General features: G+C 33.1%; 6 protein-coding genes across 9 annotated transcripts in view; 4 read left to right on the top strand and 2 right to left on the bottom strand.

Moving 5' to 3' along the window:
• Positions 1-1771, top strand: part of LOC106106843 (mucin-22-like) — a 22659-nt gene extending 20888 nt beyond the window's left edge. The window contains exons 5-6 of the mRNA XM_013287502.1: positions 4-1087; positions 1165-1771. Coding sequence (XP_013142956.1) covers positions 4-1087; positions 1165-1434 — 1354 coding nt within the window. The 3' untranslated portion in view covers positions 1435-1771. The remainder of the gene's footprint in view (positions 1-3; positions 1088-1164) is intronic.
• Positions 1772-1802: 31 nt separating this feature from the next.
• LOC106107210 lies at positions 1803-3886 on the bottom strand. The gene is made up of 3 exons (XM_013287967.1): positions 3809-3886; positions 3509-3702; positions 1803-3301 (listed from the first exon to the last, which is right to left on the bottom strand). The coding sequence occupies exons 2-3, from the start codon at positions 3681-3683 to the stop codon at positions 1839-1841; spliced, it is 1638 nt and encodes a 545-aa protein (XP_013143421.1). The 5' UTR covers positions 3684-3702; positions 3809-3886; the 3' UTR covers positions 1803-1838.
• A 1513-nt stretch (positions 3887-5399) lies between these two features.
• On the top strand, positions 5400-7690 carry LOC106107048. The gene is made up of 3 exons (XM_013287729.1): positions 5400-5435; positions 5739-5913; positions 6083-7690. Exons 2-3 carry the CDS (start codon positions 5745-5747, stop codon positions 7549-7551), a joined length of 1638 nt encoding a protein of 545 aa, XP_013143183.1. The 5' UTR covers positions 5400-5435; positions 5739-5744; the 3' UTR covers positions 7552-7690.
• A 510-nt stretch (positions 7691-8200) lies between these two features.
• LOC106107283 lies at positions 8201-9277 on the top strand. Of its 2 annotated transcripts, none has more exons than XM_013288078.1 (3): positions 8201-8421; positions 8518-8679; positions 8752-9277. In XM_013288078.1, exons 1-3 carry the CDS (start codon positions 8299-8301, stop codon positions 8959-8961), a joined length of 495 nt encoding a protein of 164 aa, XP_013143532.1. In that variant the 5' UTR covers positions 8201-8298; the 3' UTR covers positions 8962-9277. The 2 variants fall into 2 exon arrangements, with proteins under 2 accessions (XP_013143532.1, XP_013143530.1); XM_013288076.1 differs by having other exon boundaries at positions 8202-8430.
• Positions 9278-9410: 133 nt separating this feature from the next.
• LOC106107282 lies at positions 9411-11089 on the top strand. Of its 3 annotated transcripts, none has more exons than XM_013288074.1 (5): positions 9411-9596; positions 9762-9940; positions 10127-10217; positions 10436-10623; positions 10919-11089. In XM_013288074.1, the coding sequence occupies exons 1-5, from the start codon at positions 9528-9530 to the stop codon at positions 10995-10997; spliced, it is 606 nt and encodes a 201-aa protein (XP_013143528.1). In that variant the 5' UTR covers positions 9411-9527; the 3' UTR covers positions 10998-11089. The 3 variants fall into 3 exon arrangements, with proteins under 3 accessions (XP_013143528.1, XP_013143527.1, XP_013143529.1); XM_013288073.1 differs by having other exon boundaries at positions 9412-9596; positions 10127-10229; XM_013288075.1 differs by having other exon boundaries at positions 9508-9600; positions 10127-10229.
• Positions 11090-12266: 1177 nt separating this feature from the next.
• On the bottom strand, positions 12267-18417 carry LOC106107279. The gene is made up of 9 exons (XM_013288070.1): positions 18186-18417; positions 17565-17734; positions 17110-17301; positions 16665-16801; positions 16022-16273; positions 14768-14899; positions 14307-14408; positions 13806-13978; positions 12267-13358 (listed from the first exon to the last, which is right to left on the bottom strand). The coding sequence occupies exons 1-9, from the start codon at positions 18356-18358 to the stop codon at positions 12521-12523; spliced, it is 2169 nt and encodes a 722-aa protein (XP_013143524.1). The 5' UTR covers positions 18359-18417; the 3' UTR covers positions 12267-12520.
• Positions 18418-19040: the final 623 nt, after the last annotated feature.

Below are 19040 nucleotides of genomic sequence, written 5' to 3'. Positions count from 1 at the left end.
AAGCAAATTTTCTGTTTTTCACTTTGAATGCGGAGAAGGCACCATTTGGGACCCCTCTCTTGATACTTGTAACTACGAGGAATCCGTATATCCCCCACGTAACTGTAATGCAACACAATCACAAGTGAACAATACCTCACAGACTACAACGACGGCGCAGACAACTACAACCGAATCAACTACCTCCATACAGTCCAGTAGTGAAACGACTAGTACACAATCCACGATAGCAGGAGCCCAAACTACAGATCAACAAACATCAACAAGTCAAACGAGTACTTCCACTACAACTCCAACTGATACCACTTCTACAACTATGACAACTACGGATACATCTTCCACAACTGAGCCTCCCACTGAAAGTACTTCTACCACAGTGAAACCAACTGATACCACTTCAACAAGTTCTGATCAAACAACAAGCCAACAATCTACTACCGATACGACTACAACTCAGAGTGATCAATCTACAACCACAACTGTAGATACATCTACAACTGATAACACTTCAAGTACATCTGAACAAACAACAATGACTGAACAAACTAGTACTACCACAGAGGCGACAACAAGTACGACTGAACAACAAACATCTACTACTCTTGAACAATCTTCAACTGAACAACCCACTACGCAAACAACTCTTAGTGCAACAGAACAAACTACCTCACAGGGATCTACTACAGAACAGCAAACAAGTACGGACTCAAGCACTGAAGTAACAAATACTACAACTTCTGAAGCAACGTCAACTAGTACTGAATCAACAACAGAAAACACTGAAGCAACTACAACACAAGGAAGTTCTACAGGCAAGGATTGCCCAGATACTGAAGATGATCAATATTTGTACGCTTGTCCAACATCGTTTAAGAGACATCCTAAGTATTGTAATCTTTTCTATCAATGTATAGAGAATAATGATAATCATGAACTGAAGATAGCAACATTCAATTGTCCAAATGGTACAATTTACGATGAAAGTAAAATTCAATGTGTCGAAGAAAGCAAAGCTTCGAAGAAATGTCAAGGCGCTATAGCTAAAAATCGAAGGATAAAACGGTTAAACCTCAATATCAAGGAAACGGTAAGTGTTAAGATAAGATAAAACTTTAAAATTTTACATAGAAATAAACTTCAATATAGTTTTCTTTTATTTTTTAGATTACTGTAAACGAAAACAAATATGGGTGTACTGGAGAAGGTCATTATCCATTTGAAAAGAATGAAGAATGTTCACCAGCCATATTGAAATGTGAAGTTTCTAAAAGAGGAAAATTACAAGGCTTTGTATATCGTTGCCCAGACAATTATGTGTATTGGTCAGTGAGTAGAAGATGCGAACCAATATTGAGGATGGCGTCATGTAAACATTCTTCTAATCAATGGATTGGGAGATCAGAAATTCCAATTGAGACGAAAAATATCGCATGATAGTAAGAAAATTAACTTTTGTATTTAAGTGAATGTAAAAAATATTATAAACACAGCGATAAATTGGAATAATGAACAAAATGCGCGTGGCAGTAGTCTGTACACTCAATACGTATTTTATACAAAATCTAGTCTGTTACTTGGTGACAATTGGATAAGAATGTGAAAAAGACGCACTTTCCTCTTAAAATTTGTCATGACTAGCTAGTAAGGATAATTCGACTTGTGATCAAGATATTGCAAATTACTTACATGAGAGCAATATTTTGAACACGATTAATTAGTTATATTTGTAAGTAGATACTTAGGTACTTTAAATAAAATAATGATTTAAGAAGATTGTCTTTATTTCATAAAAATAATAACATTAACAACAATATCTTCAAGAATATTTTAAAATAACTCTATAATAAAATTACATCGATACCCTTACAGGAAAAAAGAACTCCTTTACAAAAAATAGTTAATTGTGCAATAATATATTCAGAAAGCGTTTCTCCTTCAATATGATCAGCTACATTACTAAGCAATGAGGCCACAAATGCGTGGCAAGGCGTGTTTGAGGCTATAACATTCCCCTTTAAATCAATTGTCAAGTGAGTATTTGTGTCATGTTCACAGTTTTCTGTGTGATAATTTGAATTTAGATCCTGTTGTTTGTTATTTTCAAATGATACATGAATATCGTTTTCATGGGATGTCTGATAAATGGATTCATGTTCTGTTTTTGAACCATTACTCTTATCGTTTGGTTTCTCACTTCTTTTCGCTCTTATATCATCAGATACAAAACTATCTCTTTTAGGGAATAAAAATTCTAAAAACAAAGGAAGTAAACTTGGTCGAGTGTCATTGTTCAAGTTAATTTTTGATTCCATTTGTAATTGATGTTGATGATGCCCACCAATTTCTTTTTTGAAGCGATCACTGGCTTTGTTTTGTTGGATTGGTTTCGTTTTTTTGTTAGAAATCTCGTGTACGGTTTGTAATAGAAACAGGGGATCGGAGGCATTTTCATTTCTTAAAATAGTTTTGTCGTTAAGAGAAGGGACTAAGTTGACTCTATTTTCTTCTTCCAATAAATTGTATTGGGAATTGTTGTAAATTTTATCTCCAGCTTCCAAAGCTTCTATTATATCGCGAATATTATTAACTTTCTTTTTAGTGTGTATTCCTTGATGATTATTTGCATTTATTTTAATCTCAGATTTTTTGTTATCAATTAATTTGTACTTATTGAGTACATTTTGTATCTTTTCTAAGTAAATGGCGTTGGGCGTTTTTGGTGTGAGTATAATTGGGTTAAAAGCAACTCCACCTTTCTCCCAAATAGACAAGGCCCTTACAAAAAATTCAGTAAATTCTTCAGAGAGACTTTTATTAAGTTTTGGCAGAACTGGATTATCAATGTATTTATTTAATGCAACATAAGTTAAAATAAGGTTATTTTGAAAGATTACTTTACGGTTCATGTCGAAGGATTCATCTTTCCATAAAGACTCGAGAGCTAAGTCATTTCTACTTTGATCATTCATTCTGTCACTTTCTTTAATTGTATAATTTATTACAGCGACAAGGTGAAATTTAAATGTTTGATATTTTTTTGACATTATTTCCACATACGGTAATATTGTATTTAAATTGATTTCTTCATATTTGTTAGCGAAAATGTGCATGTATACATTGAGTTTGGTATCATCTATCACAGTATTCTCGAAAGCTTTGTAAGGTAGTCTAGGTTTTCCTATTTTAGTATAGGTAAGTGAAAGCATTGAGAAGGCAACTACACTGTTGTAAACAATTAAAACTATGATAGCAAACATGGCAATTCCCATCCACCAGTACTTCAGTGTTGACCACCATTGCTCTGAAATAAAAAGATAATGTTTTGATTGGATGGAAACTTTAAAAACGTCAGTTAAATCCTTTTCTAAAACTTCTTCTAACTTCATAATGTTACTTTTCTATTTTTCACTAAATCACTTTATTTTATCCTGAATTTTCATAAAATAATGGCCGCCATAAATTTTGACTCTCTCGCAATGAAATTAAGGCACTGTTCAATGATATTTACCTGGCCAGCTGGTCATAACCGCAACGGCCCCTTTCATCTGGGTCTTAGCTCGACCGCTGTATACGAGGGGGCGCATGCGTATATTTGCCCGAGGACTATAGCTTTGGCAGTTGAAGTCGTCGTCAGAGAAATCATCGCACAACAATGGATGCTGCTCCTGGTACATTTCACTCATGTCTGGGCCATTTGTGTTACTAAAAAAGAAAGTTAATTGACCTTTAACGCGAATTATAGAATGGATATTTCTGCAATAACAACCATAAACTAAACTAAAATTAGACGTTTTGTAACAATACTTACACTTCAAAACAGAAATAGAAGGACTTTCTTTTAATGTGACACTTTGAAATTAAAAAATATGCCAAGTGGCCTGTCAAATTTAAATGACATATTATTTTCTCTTAATATTTAAGGACAAATAGGTTTATTAGGGGTATATGTATAGACAGGAAGAAAGAAAAAAAAAACGAATTCAAAACACTACAATGCAACATTACGTAATTTCGTACAAAATACAATTGTAGTGGCTTGCAGATAATGGAATGGACACTGGCATAATAATCAATGTAAAATAATATATTACTTACCATAAAATATCCAAAAATGTTGGTGTCTACGTAATTCGATTCGTAATTCGTTCTGTTCTAAAACTTTATATGATATCTCAATAAAGAATATTTGGACACTATAATTTTTCTTCATCGATCAATAAGGCCTAAAATGTAATAAATAAGAGTATATTTCACTTAATAATGACCATTATTTGTACCATTAAAAGGTAGGAAATGTTAAGAAGATAAAAAACATACCGGTATATTACGTTAATGTAAACAGTCAAAAACTTGGTTATATTGAAATATATATTTTAATACTGCAAATGAACTCCGTATGCATGTATGACGCTTGTAATATCAAAACACACTCGCATAATGCACTAAGAGCAATAAGATGTATGAAGTTTTTGTTTGATTCGCAACGTTCGTACGTTTACACTTTCCACCATAATTTTGTTGATATAACAATTTATATGCTCACGTATTGAATTCAGGTAATGACGCTGTTACATTATTGTTATAATACATCTGAATCAGCGATACCTCAAGGTGAAATGGTTAATTATAAACAATTGTCATGTTTATGCATTGTTGCACTTATAGCACGTTTAACCTGGTTTAGATCCCTATGACTTCGTTTTTACCAAAGAAAACTATACTTGTACTATGTATATTGATAGATTACCATTTTAGATTAAAAAAATGTTTAAAACCTTTTTCAAAAACGATTTTAGATATACCTGCACATCTGTCGTGTTATTTATCCTTCCCTGCAACATCAAACATAAATAGTCTAACTAATGCAAAGTCGAAACGTCGGTGATCCAGTGGTTTGAGCAGTTGAGTTGTAAACAACAGGTCTTGGGTTGAATCCCACCATTTACCAACGTAATTTTTGATTTTTTCGAATTTCATGTTCTTACGGTGAAGGAAAACATCGTGATGCAACCTATACATATCGGCGAAGACCGACCAACCCACACTTGGCCAGCGTGGTTGAATAAGGCCTAGTCACCCCTTATCAGGGTATGCTCTGGGCTCTTCAGTGAGGACGTATAGTGAGCTTGTGATGATGAATGCAAAGTCCCTAGAGTCGGGGTTTACATTATTTTTTAATGTGCGGTAATAAATTAGTTCCAAATTCCGCAAAAAGACGAGAGTTCTTATTCTTATATTAGTGGTCAGACTATAACAATGTTGAATACATATACAACCTCTTTTCAAATAAAAATATATGAGCAAAAACTAAATTCATAAAACAATTTTTGAAATTCAAAATTTGAATAAAATTTTAGTCATGTAATAAGTTATTTACATTAAGACGTCAGATTGTTAAAATTACATCAGCGTTTATAATTCATAAATATCACAAGGTAAGGTCTAATTAATTTGATTGATAAAACATAAAGTAAATAAATAAATAAATAAAGTTATAGATAAACAAAACAATAAATCGCTGGATAAGCCACTAAAGTTTTCTTACATTCAATTATGTTTCAAAATGTTGAAATAATACACCAGCTTCAGTTATCCATTCTAACTGGTGACTATATTCAAAGAATTCTTTAATTGCATAACAGATTATCATAAAAATAATCCGTAATTTTACGATCTCCACTTCGAACCAGATTGGATATCGAATATAAAAAGTCATGAGTTAAATTTAAACTTGATAGCACTCGATGGGTGAGCATATTGGGACAAAAGACGGAGAACAGTACCCACTGCTAAAGATAGACAGTGGAGGAAGCGATGGAAGCAATCGAGGTCTACCAGCGCCCCCTTGTATTATCACGTCTGGCTGCCATACAACTCGTACGCCAAAGCAATCTTGGATGGATCGTTGGCCCGGTTAGAGAACAAAAATTATTATTCGTTAAAAAGTACATCGAAAATATCTAAAATTCTTAGTGCAAGTATAACTATTATCAAAATTATATAGTAACTTCATATCTTAATTCGGTCTATCTATCTTTATGTTATCTTATCTTTTATAAATAAAGTATGCTTTCATTTACAGAATTAATTTCGGCTTGCTGGATAACATTTATTTTAATTGGAATATCATTTCTTGCCTTTTATACCCTGGGCTTAAATGCATACCGAAGACAGCCATTAATCATAAATAAATGTAATGCATCGAAACTGACCAGTACCGTCACCTACCATCATATAGTACCACGTGGAAGTTACGTCTCATTTCTCGTATATTCAGACTATATTTCAAGCATAGCACAACAATATCCTTTACTTCACATTAATGTATTATTTCTAATGGATGATTCGTCGCAAACACCAATTCAAGGCTCGAGGCATACGAGATTGTATAATAAGCTAATTCAATCTACTAATAATATATTGGATAATTTCGACCAAAATAATAAAGAGATTAGAATAATCCAGAAAAAGTATCCGAATGTAAATGTTACGATTATGCCTCTAAGCAAATATATGGCTTCAACTCCTCATAGGTATAAGTGGAGAACGATCCCAATGAACTTCCTTAACTTTTACGTGAGAGTATTCACAGTGTGGCAATATGGTGGCGTAGCGATGGACCTCAGCACTTACAATGACATTTTTAACATGCACCACCATCCAGACAGAAGAATATCTGCAATATTAAGACAGCACAATGACGGAATTGAAAGTGAAAAGTACGTCAATGCGTTGAAGAAAATTAACGAAGAAGAGCAAAAAGAATTTTTCGCTATGTTTAATTTGTTGATCCATCATGTTTTGAACGAAACGTGTTCGTTTTTCAATCGGTCTTTATGGTATAATAATGAAGCAGTACCTGGTTTATCCCTCAACAAACACGCAATTCGTTCTCAGAGAAATAAACGTGATAGTCGAGTCACATATGAAGGTGAAATGGATTTGTCCAACATTGCACTTGACATTTCAACGACTGTGAAATCGAGTACCACTGAACTCGAAGAAAATGTAACAAACGCTTTTAACTCTATCAGTAATATTAATGCCAATGATACGGCAACTCCCACTTTTACTACTAGCACTGAACCTACCAGTGAAACATACAATACTGAGCAATCCACTAATTTTGATAATATTACTAAGCAATCCGTTACAGGTATAGACAAAGTCAATTTTACCAATACTCATGGTGAAATATTGCCAAATATAATATTGTACGATATATTAATACTAACAGATAGTAATCCAAACATGCCGTTCCAGTCAGATTTTACTAATCTACCGAAGCCAATCAATCAGTTTGAAATAAATGAAATTGTAACAGAAAATTTAAACATATACGACCATCAATTAACTTTACCAGTTCTAGTTATTAGCACGGATGGTACTTTTGTGGCAGCACCAACAAGACGCCATCCAATGCTAGCATATTTACTTTCGTTCGGATGTGAAAGGGTTAGCCCAATTTTGGCCATAAATAGAGCTATGATGTCCCAGTGTACAGGAATATTCAAAAACGATATGCATTGTGATAACATTTATGTTCTGTGAATTTTAAACGTATGTTTTTATATTTTATAATGTTCTTATCTAAGTTTATTAGTAATTGTACAATAGTGTTTTTGTCAAAATTATTATATAGTTACAATTGTATTTGGAAATATGTTAAATAAAGCGTTATAAACAAATTTATTTTGGTTTCAAATTGTGGAAGGAACTATCTATAGCTACATGTCTCTAGCAATGTAGCTTGGGTAAGAATAGGGAGAAAGTAGTGGAGTAGAAATATCTATTACTCGTGTGTAGAAGGTGTGCCGAGGGCATCGTTACTGACGGTACGTAGAAAGAGACGCGGTCGGTGTTAGGGGAAGGACTCATTGACAAACTCGCGCATCATATTCCTATACAACTCTTACGTACATTATGATTTTACCGTAGTGGGTAGTCGGAACATTGCTTGGAAACCACAGGTTTGTTGTTGTTCCAACCTTAACTCGCCTGGTTATGTTAATAACAGTTAATTATATCTACAATTAGTGCGAATCTTCACCACCGGGAACAATCGCGACCGTCAAAATGGCAAAAATAAAAGAAGTCCAAAATACCACTATGAAAGTTGGAGTTTTGAAGTCGACTCGAATTTTGATACATTATATCAAAGAATATTTCGGTATGTTGCATAATCTTATATCTTTTAAAAAGCGAAACTGTCAAATGTCACGTTGAATTTGCAGAAAGATGGGTAACCCTTGAATAACCTATATAACAAAATGCTTACCAAATATTAGACATGAGACAATGAAGTTACCTTTTAATGGCATATTAACGCCCATACTCAAGCCCAACTTGAAATGTTTCAATGAATTTTGTCAATATCCCACTTTTTGTATAAGCTTACCTTATACATACTTTTACGGAACAGTTGGTGTTGTGTAATATCTATTGTGTTATTTTGTAATTAGATTTTATTTTATAATTTGTCAAAACAATTCATTACAAGGCAAAGTTGTATTTCAGTTTATCAATGCCTGCCATTTGAGAAGGCATTTCGGAAAAAATCAAGAAGTTGGACAAGATTCGAATGTTCAAACGAACACTCTTGTAGTTCATGATCTCAAAATTATTGCTGCATCAATGGGAATAGTGCAACATACTTGTCTTTTGGTCGGATGCTTTACAGTAAGACATTTAACAGCTCAGCCACATACTTTTTAATGAAGGTAGAATAATAATTATGATCTTTTATTTTAGGAGAACCCGGCCTTGTTTCTGCCGCATATGTTTGCTCATCTTTTAATGGTTGTAGCCAAAACGTTAAATGCTTTGATTATTATAACCAGAATGAATTTAAAATCAGTAATACAATTAAGAACATTATCAACAGCCATTGCTTTTATGATGTTCAACTGGTGCCAAGAATTTTGTGTTTTTATACAATACCTATGTTTTTGTGATCTCTAATGTATTAATGTCTACTTTTGCCTGTATGACTTCATTTAAAAGGGGACTTGGTATATTCAAGCCTTTAAATCAGGCGTCGACAAAAGTCCTATTGTCATAAGTCGAAACTAAGAACATCAAAGGTAAAGAATGTACGCTTGCTCCTAAAAGACTTTCCTGATAATTGCTTCTAGAAATGTAATTGAGTTTATTTAGTAAATTTTGATATCAAGTACTATTTAAGTCTTTCATATTCTGTATTGACAAATAAATATGTTAAACAGATAATTTTTATTTCTTCATTAGCCAATTTAAAATAACTAGTATAAAAGAATCACCATCATAATCACCAAAACTTAACGACATATCTGTAGCTTGTAAAAAGTTTTGATGCATTGCTACAGCATGCACATTTAAAAAAGGAAACAATATTACTTTGACATTGAAATACATTGTCAAGGCGAAGCGTAAGCGAGCGTCCATATGATAATGATCCAATTCAATTAAACATTATTTCTCAACAACATTTATGATGAAAGACAAAATTTGAAAGTCATGGTAACTAGCTGATCATTCTCCTTTACAATATGGAGAATGTAAGCTGTACTCTGTTAGATAAACTGAAATTGAAACACAGTGAAAAGGAAAACAGTAAGGTGGGTACGTCTATCTTTCAAATCCACCAAAAACTCCATCAGCATCCAGCACATTTTCAGTTCTTTCCATCATCAAACCTGTTGTCTTCTGATATGATTGTGACATTGATATTACAGACATTTGTTTCATTATAACTATACCTAAAATAATGAATTTCTAAACAGTTAAACAAAGAAAACGAAGAGGAATCTGCAGTAGGGGTTCGTACAAAGCTGCGTGCACTTATGGTTGCACTGTTCGGAATATCAATGTCACTGTGTGCAATAGCATCACAGCCAGTTGAACTTGAATTGGAAGATGATGAAGTAGCACAGAGATTGAACAATGTGACGTTCGCGAGGAGGTACGTGTAGTTTCATTATAAACTCCACAAATAATGCGGTAATAGACTGGCTAGTGACCGTTCCTTTGATTTTAAGTAACGATGAGATAGAATGTAAGGTACCGAATAGTTTAGGTAATTTCTCATATACTAACCACGAAAAATATCAAGAATGTCATGGAAGTTTAAAGATATTTTTCTTTACAGGATTGCAAAGCCTACGATTCGTCTGGTTATCGGCTACGGGACTTTGAGTGCTACTGTCACTGCTGTGACCTCTTTGCTGTTACTAATTGCAGTTATGTCAAGGGTAAAACTTATTAAAAAAAACAAACTACCTACTTGCAATATTCGTTTGCTGTTATTCCCTGGTGATAAGAAATTATTATTTTCGATTAAAAAGATCGTTCCATTGAGAATTAGGGACTAAACAGCTTGAGCGAATTTGGAAATTTTAAGTTTATTTTGTTTTTGCCTGTAGGAGAGAGTTTTTCAATTATTTATTCCTCGTTTCAGAAATCTTGGTGGCAACGTGGTGCCCGATGGTTGGCCGCGCCAGCCCTTCTTGTAGCTGCGTTAGAGGCGGCCTCAGACGCGAGCGACGCCCTACTTGTCACTATACTGCGAAGCTCTGAAGCCCCGATTAGACTTTTCCTACAATCCCTAGCAGCTTGCGCACTCATTACGACCGAAATATTAATCTGGTTGGTATTTTAAACTATTTATATATTAATTCTTAAGAAAAGTTCTGCGCCTTCATGTTAAGGCATTAAGCGTCCGTTTTTCTATTTTTGTGCCAGATTTTTTTAAATTTGCTTTTTGTTTTTTTTTTTTAATCGGGTTGTAAATATATTCTTGATCCTCGGTGAAAACTTAACTTAGTAAAGGTAAAATTGGAAAGCAGTCCGGTAGTTGAGTTTATTCAAATGCAAAAATACAAATCTTTCCTCTTTATTAGTATAGATTAACGGTATAGCTGAGATTTTTTTTCATTTACAGGTACTTCATAGCGAAATTTTTTGAATACAATCCAACGGTAGTGGTCCCGGCGGAGAAATTAAAAGGTAAAGATAACTAGAGGGAAAACTCTGATAATTGTTACATACATTACATATTCACTGTTAAGAATATCAGTATTCATCGCTTTTAATAAATATCTTTTAACTATTGTAATCCTAGTGTTTTCTTAAACCCACTATATTCGCCGAGTTCTGTCAATTTAAACTGAAAAGTACGACTGTTCAGTTAAAATTGTGCGTGTAGGCAAAACTAACTGTAGTTATCAGCTAGATAAAATTTTGTCTACATTTCAAGTTTCAGGTTTTGTAAAGCTACAGCTGCATTATTTTTATAGCCGTAAAAAGAACATAGCAATCACCACACAAATAAGTTTTGCTCATCACTAAGTTTGTACAAAGGTAACAATGTTTTTGTAGACAGTTCCCCGTCGATCTTTTGATTTTAAATAAAACACATTTTTTTAATAAATAAGATTTATTAAAATGAACATAAATCCCATAATTCTACATAATAGGCACATTGCATTTCAAAGCATTTTGAAGGCACTAAGGTTACAAATGTTATAAAATCACAGTGCACTTAGACTACTATCTTAACCGTGCATTTCCACTGCCGAAAAATGTATACAAAAACATATCTCTTATTCTCTTTGAAAAATGTGAGATAGGAATACTTACTACCTTATGGATGTTTTGATAATAAATACTCACCTTTAAATAATGTACTTAGTTGTCTCATTTACACTCGCGGCGTTTAAATATTTATAAAAATAGCAAGCGAACATTTTCGCCCCTATCGACATTAACAATGAAATCTTACGATTATATTCTTGAATAATTTTTTTGCATCTTTCGTAAGCCAAATACATTTAGAATACAGAAAATAGCGCTCCGAGTACAAATGACACTTTTTACTTAAATAGGGTATATAAAATGTATATAAGTATAATAAATAACTGGCCTCATTGTTTGATATGTTTCGTAAAGTTTACGTTCCATAAACATGCATAATTTTATTCTAGATTACGTAATATTTGGCTTAAATATTTCAAAACAGGAACATAAAATAATTTTGGTATTTTTAGTGATTTTAGCATAGCTTTTGGTTATTCGTTTATACGAATGTCTTACGAAAGAATTAAAATCCTTAATTCGATAGTGTCCAGTGTGACTAACGACTAATTAAAAAAAATTACTGAACTACTTTAGAGAAAAATACGTGAGATTTTGCTTATGGTGTGTCGGTAACATATATTTTTTTAATACAAAAATCATTACCGAATTAATGGTTAAATACAGTAAAATACATATTATATGTGCATGAAATATTAAAAAAACTTGGGGCCTATCCCACCACGGGCTGATAGAGGCTCCGATAGCTTAAAAATGACGTCACTGTCAGATAATGTAACAACATCCGATATTTGACACATTGGATTGTTATCAGACAATTTACAATTCGGTGGGACAGGCCCTTATCCAATTTAATCAACATTGTACTCAATTTAATGTTGCTGTAAGATATTATGTATTTCTATGATTGATGAGATTCTGTGATTTTCAAAACGTTATGTAAAAATAATTACCCAAAACGAACCCCCGTGCATATATTGCATATGATTTGCTTTTTAGCAGGATATCGTAATTCTCTATTCCAAATTTCGCGATTCACCCAATCTAACAATTGATCTTTTAAATGTAGAATTGTATGACTTCGAACGACGCCATCTTGGAAGAATTCTTTCAGAATAATAACAATACCATTATCATTATCCCTGCTCGGATCACCTAAAGGCCTTTCATGTTTCAAATAATTGAAAACAAATTTAACAATTTGCACAATCAAATCTTCTTCAGGGCTCAAAAGTTTTAATCTAGCAATGTCTTCGGGAAGCAATTTCGATAGTATATTAAGACAGATCGTCATTAAATTAGCATAAACCTCTTGACTTAAATCTTCAAGTAACCTGGAAATATCTTCAGCACCTGTTGCACTAACTCGTACTAAATAAATACCTATTCGTATAACCTCACCGGGATGAATTCCAACAAGAAAACCATTTTCTTCCGTAGAATTGCCATTTTGTACCAAAGAGAAAGTAGGTGTAAGTTTAGTTGGTACGTTTTTAGTGGTAACATTAGCTGGGCCTAGATTATTAAAAAGTTCCGATCTCACTTCCTTACCCATATTAGATAGTTCCCCTGGATTAAATTTGTGCTGTGCGTTTAAATTTACTTGACCATCTGATGTCATTGATATTCTTAATTTATGTTGATTAACATCTTTGTTAATCCGAAGTACGTCAGCAAAGAATTGATCTTTGTTAGCGATTGTTTTAATACCTTGGATCACTTCAGCGTTACCTTGAATAGTTCCTTGTACTCTTCTGGATTCGGCGCTGATTTTATCGAATATTTTTCTAAAAAGAACAAAACAAATACTGCATAATACTGAATCCTAGACGTTGATTTGTTAAAAAGTTTGTTTAATAGACATTCCATAAACTTCCAAGTTGACCATAGACAATACAAGCTACCACGGACGGACCAGATCTAAGCAGATTTGTTATCTATTCTCTATACTAATATTATAAAGAGGAAAGATTTGTATTTTCGTATGTATTGAAATAACTCAAAACTACTAGGCCAAAAATTCCATCACCATTAAAAAGCTACCTTATCAGTGAGTAACATAGTCTACATTATTTAAATATTTTTAATACCATGTGGACGATTCGCGAGCAGCTAGTAGCAAATAAAATTGTATTTTATGTGATCGAAAAATGGTGTTTTCAATCCTATCAAACGTCAATTTTATTTGTGATAAAAATCTACTCCGATCTGTGTGAACGGAGCCTTAAACTGACCTGTGTCTGTTGCTCCTGAGCGTAGTTCTGTATTCATTGATGGTGCTGGTCTGCGCATCCTCTATGATGTTCTGTGCTGTGCGGTTCGACATCACGCCGTGAGAGAAGAACAAGATGGCAGCAGAGAATTGGAACAGCTCCAACTTATTTGGCGTCTCGCCGTGTTTCCGGTACTGTGGACAATTACCATAATATTGCAAATGAGATAAATATAATAGTTTTATTAAAAACTAAAGTTATTCTGACTTTTTAAATATTATAAATGAGAAAGTTTAGATGGATGGATGGATGTTTTTTTAGAGTTTGTAGCCTAAACAGCTAAACGGATCTAGAAAAAATTTGGTATACATATATACGATAGTCTGGAAAGACACAAGACAAGTCAAGATAATATTATAAAAACTAAAACCGTTATTTCCTGACAGAAGACTAAAAACCACTTTTTAACATTAAACTTTCCTGTATATTCCATAATGTATCGGTCCTGGTTTTATAACTTACTTTGAGCATCATACCGAGCAGACTGTTGGCGACGCCGACGCCGCCAGTGAACATGTTGGCGTGACGAAGTAAGTCCACAGATATAGTCAGTGCCTGACCGGTCTGTAAAAACAAATTAATAAAATGATAACGATGCTGTAATATGAAGTGGAAATAAGGTTTAATGGTTTTTTCTCTTGACGGCTACACCTAAAACTGTGTTCTGTGCACCTCTCGTGAAATAGCCGCGAAGATATATCAAAACTACTATAACATGTACAAGTAAATTGAAAAAATTGCAAATTAATAGTTCTAGTGTAAAATAAAAAGAAACATCAAATGGGACCATAAACAGACATTCTATGTTTCAATTTATTTTGCTCAACAGCTACTAATCAAGGACGTAAAAAATGGAAACTAGCAATGGCCTATCACATAAGTAAAATTAAAAAATATATATATATTTGTATTAGAATATTGACCTTGGTGAGATTGGTGCCGGCGGCGGCGGAGCGCGACAGCAGGCCGGCGGCGGCGCTGGCGGCCAAGCCCACGCTAGACGCTGCGATATTGATCCAACTACCGCGCGCCTCCGCGTCCGTCGGACTGATCGTCTACAAAGTATATTATAAATAAATCAAAAGCAAATGATGATAAAAAAACTTAAGCACTGGTAATTCAGAAAGCTCTGTATGGTATATATTTTTTTCTATCATAATAATTGTCTTATTTTCCATTCAGAAAATCTGTAAAACAATTTTAACTTTAACATTTTAACATTTTGACCTGTAAAAAATAACTTTTACCAATAAAATAAAAAAATAAACGACTACTTAGAAATATCTATTACAATCATCATCATCAAGACCTCAATTGCCCCAAAAGAGGTTACTACTTGCAATACAACTTTGTTAACTATTGTTAACCATGTTGCATTGCCAAGTTGCATCACAATGTTTTCTTTTACCGTAAAACCGTCTGATAAATGTATTTATTACATAATGTAATCTTTCTAATATCAAAAATACTAGTTTTGATGGATGGATGGATGTTTGTTAGAGTTTGTAGCCTAAACTGCTGAATGGATCTCGAAATAGCATAGATGTAGAGGGTAGTCTGGAAGAACACATTTGCAACTGTTTTTTTTTAATTCCACGCGGATGGAGTCGCGGGCGAAATCTATTTGAAATATATAACGCAAAACTAAAAGAAAATACGCCCAACATAAAATTATCTATAGCTAATCAATTATTATTAGTGTGTTAAAGGACATTTCTTATCAATAAATTAACAAGGATGTTTGTTGGTTAGGGTTATCTTTTTATCACCAACTATCAGTTGAAAGATAACAGTGCCCAATACTTATCTCTTATTTATATTTTTAGAACATAACTATACTAAAAAACCATATGATAGTAGAGTCCTGTTTATGTCTATTCTACCCTATAATAGTATTTTTTTTAATAACATAAGGTGGCAAACGAGCAAGCGGCCACCTGAATCCACCAAAATGGCGAAGCGACCGCTGCCCATAGACATCCGCAATGGCAGATGCGTTGCCTACCCTTATCCAATGGAGGAGACGCACATAAAGAGGATATTTCCCCTTCCTATGCATCTCCACCGTCAAATCCACTTCCCCTTCCCATTCTCTCCTTATAAGAAAAGGGTGTAAAGAGAAATTGATTTAAATTCCGGCACCAAGTATAATAGTAAAGCTGAAATAAAAATCATACCTGTTCATGTGTCCGTCTATCATATAAATCTAAAGAGGAACGGAAAAGGCCATAAACTCCAGTTGCCACCGTAGCCACAGTAGCACCGATTATAACAGCTGGTCCAATAGGAGTGAGCACCGCAGCTCCTAACACACTAACAGCTCCCAAAGTGGCCACAGTGCTCGCTGTGTCAACTGAACTTAATACTTTTGCTTTAATACCGAGGGCTGGTGATGGTGCTACTGTTAGTTTCACAGCAATTCCTTCATTCTAAAATATAATAACAAATTTCAATAATTACTATTGTTCATCAATGGTGTGAAATAAAATTTGTTGGATCTTGTTAATTGTGAAGTCAAAAAGTTTATATAGTGTCCCAGCATAAGTTTTTAAAAATATTATAAATGCGTAAGTATGGATTGATGGATGTGTTACTCAATTTATATAAGTCTGGAAGAACACAAAGGTTACTTACCTACTTTTTTAAAAAAAAATCTAGTGAAACATTAACAGTTATTGCTAAATGAATTAATTTCACTTATATCTTCTACTCCGTTATAACAAATTTTTTTACTAATTATTTTGTTTCTAATAACTTAAAAGTCATAGATAATGATAGTCTCATATCATGAGAAATACAAAAATATAGCACAAGTCATACCTCAATAATGATTCCCCCATATTCACCATTTTCCGGAACTATTATGACACATTTTGGCAGTGTGTTATTTTTCAAATATGAATCCCAATCTTGGTACACTCTGGCATTATCATCTATGAACACTTTACATGGTTTTGCTGAAATAATGGTTGCATTTTTCTTGAATTATTACTTAGTAATTTATTAAATAAACTTGTATAAAATGAACAAATTTGGAGAATTGGTGATCACATAAACAAAAAAATATTAAGATAGAATGTGGCTACAAAGAAAGACAAAGATCAAAGAAAGTATGGATGCATTACGAAAGATTTGCGTGAGGGAATGAATTTAAATATAATGGCTGATAGGAATACATGTAGGAGTAGTACCTCCGTGCCAACCCTCTATAGGGTTAAGAGCAAGTTGAAGATTTATAATACCCACTTTTAATTTGAAAACATACCATTGACAGTTGTTGGTATACATTTCCTAATTCTGAAAACAGCTGTACACCATATATCAATATCATTCCTCTGATGCAAGTCCAGCCAATGGTTTGATGGTTCAAGTTGGAAAAATTTCACTGGTTTAGGCTTCGCACATACAATTAAAAGTATTGACATAAAAATATCTTCATCGTTCTGTGAATATTTACCTGCAATTAATTGTTTTGTAAATACAAGCACAATTGATGAATTTTATAATTATGAACACAAATTCCTCTTATATATTTTATTAAATAGCTTTTCTTTACAAACTATAGAAAGAAAATGATTATTAGACTGTACTTTTAAAATAGCAATTAGAATTTATGCTTATAATTTATATAGAGAAACACTTGCTGTTTGGGTAAAAATTTAATTTAATATTTTTATGTACTATGATGTAATTTTCTGTTACATAAGGCTTAATACTTACTTTGCTCACATATTTTATCATGTATTTTGATTACTTGTTCTCTCTCCCTGGATGTATAACCTTCCAATTGCACATCTCTATCATTTAATAAATCTCCTTCAAAACTTGGCCCACCAAATAGAGCAAATGCTATATTTTGCAAAAGTTGATTTCTGTTACTTTTTTCATATCTGTAATAACATAGTAATAACTAAATGAATGGCCTTGTCACCCCTAAACCAGGGTAGATTCCAAACCCCTAAGTGGAAATGTAGTGAGCTGATGATGATGATGATAAATAACTAAGCACTATTTTCCAACAGGTTTATATATTTTTTTTATTAATAATTTTAATCATCAATCAACACAGTATTTGAAGACTTGACATTAAAACTTACATAATTACCTTATCTAATTTTAGATTTATCAACATGGTAACTGAATGTTAATTATATTGATTTTACCCTAAACCATTTTTACAATTATATGCATGTGTACAAGGCATAAAACTCTAAAACTAAAAGAATTAATGGAGGTGTCAATACATTGTGTCTTTGTAAGTTTCGTGTTAGTGGAATTATAAAAAGTTATTTAGCACATATACTATTACGTATATAATTTTAAATTAAATTGTTTACTTACTTGACCCAATCACAATCCGGTAAGTTTTCATAATATTCCTGCTGTATTTGTACAGGAGATAATCTTACTTCTACGTTTTCTGTTTGCGCATTTTCAGTTAAAACACCATTTTCTGATTCCATTTCCCGAGTCAAATTAAGACGCAAATTGGGAAAATTAATATCATTTTCCATTGCACCAATTTATACGTACATACAAGTATTCAATAAAGTGATGAAACATGAAAAGTGGAAAATTGTTATGACAAATTGATTCAACAAACAATAGAGAATGACGACATTGACGTTGAATGTAAAGTATTGCCAGTCCCGAAATTAAAAATTACCTAAATAACGTCAAAAATTAGCTCTTTTTCACTTTTAAGGGTTATTCGTTATTTGTAGGAATTTTTAAGGTAAAAAGTAAGTAAATACGAAGGAAAACATTAAACGTTCCATTTGTTTATGTGGTATAAATTTATTAACTCGTTAAGAGAAATTTACCATATATTTTGGTAAAATACTTACTTAGGGGTAATGGTTCATCCACGCTTGTCTATGATAGGGGATGTTTGGTGAAGTCTGGCCTGGTACAGTCAAACAAGGATATCTGATCCGGCGAGGCGCTGCTGTCGCGTTTAGTCACTCATAAAATGTAAAAAACCTAGATAAGCATAGAAATAACATAACAAAAACATAACACGACAGCTACAGTATCCTCTATACACTAGTATCCTCGCCACAGTTACCCGAAAACACTCCGAACTATCTTACGACCAAACGATCATATCAGAAAAAAGACGAAAATTTGCTATTTGTTATATAAAACCTCACTCTGATTTCGCAAGGAAGTCATATTCAATCCTAGGTAATATTC

Source organism: Papilio polytes, unplaced genomic scaffold (assembly GCF_000836215.1).
Source record: "Papilio polytes unplaced genomic scaffold, Ppol_1.0 DF822067.1, whole genome shotgun sequence".
Taxonomy (NCBI): Eukaryota; Metazoa; Arthropoda; class Insecta; order Lepidoptera; family Papilionidae; genus Papilio; species Papilio polytes.
This window is presented reverse-complemented; position numbering and strand designations above follow the sequence as displayed.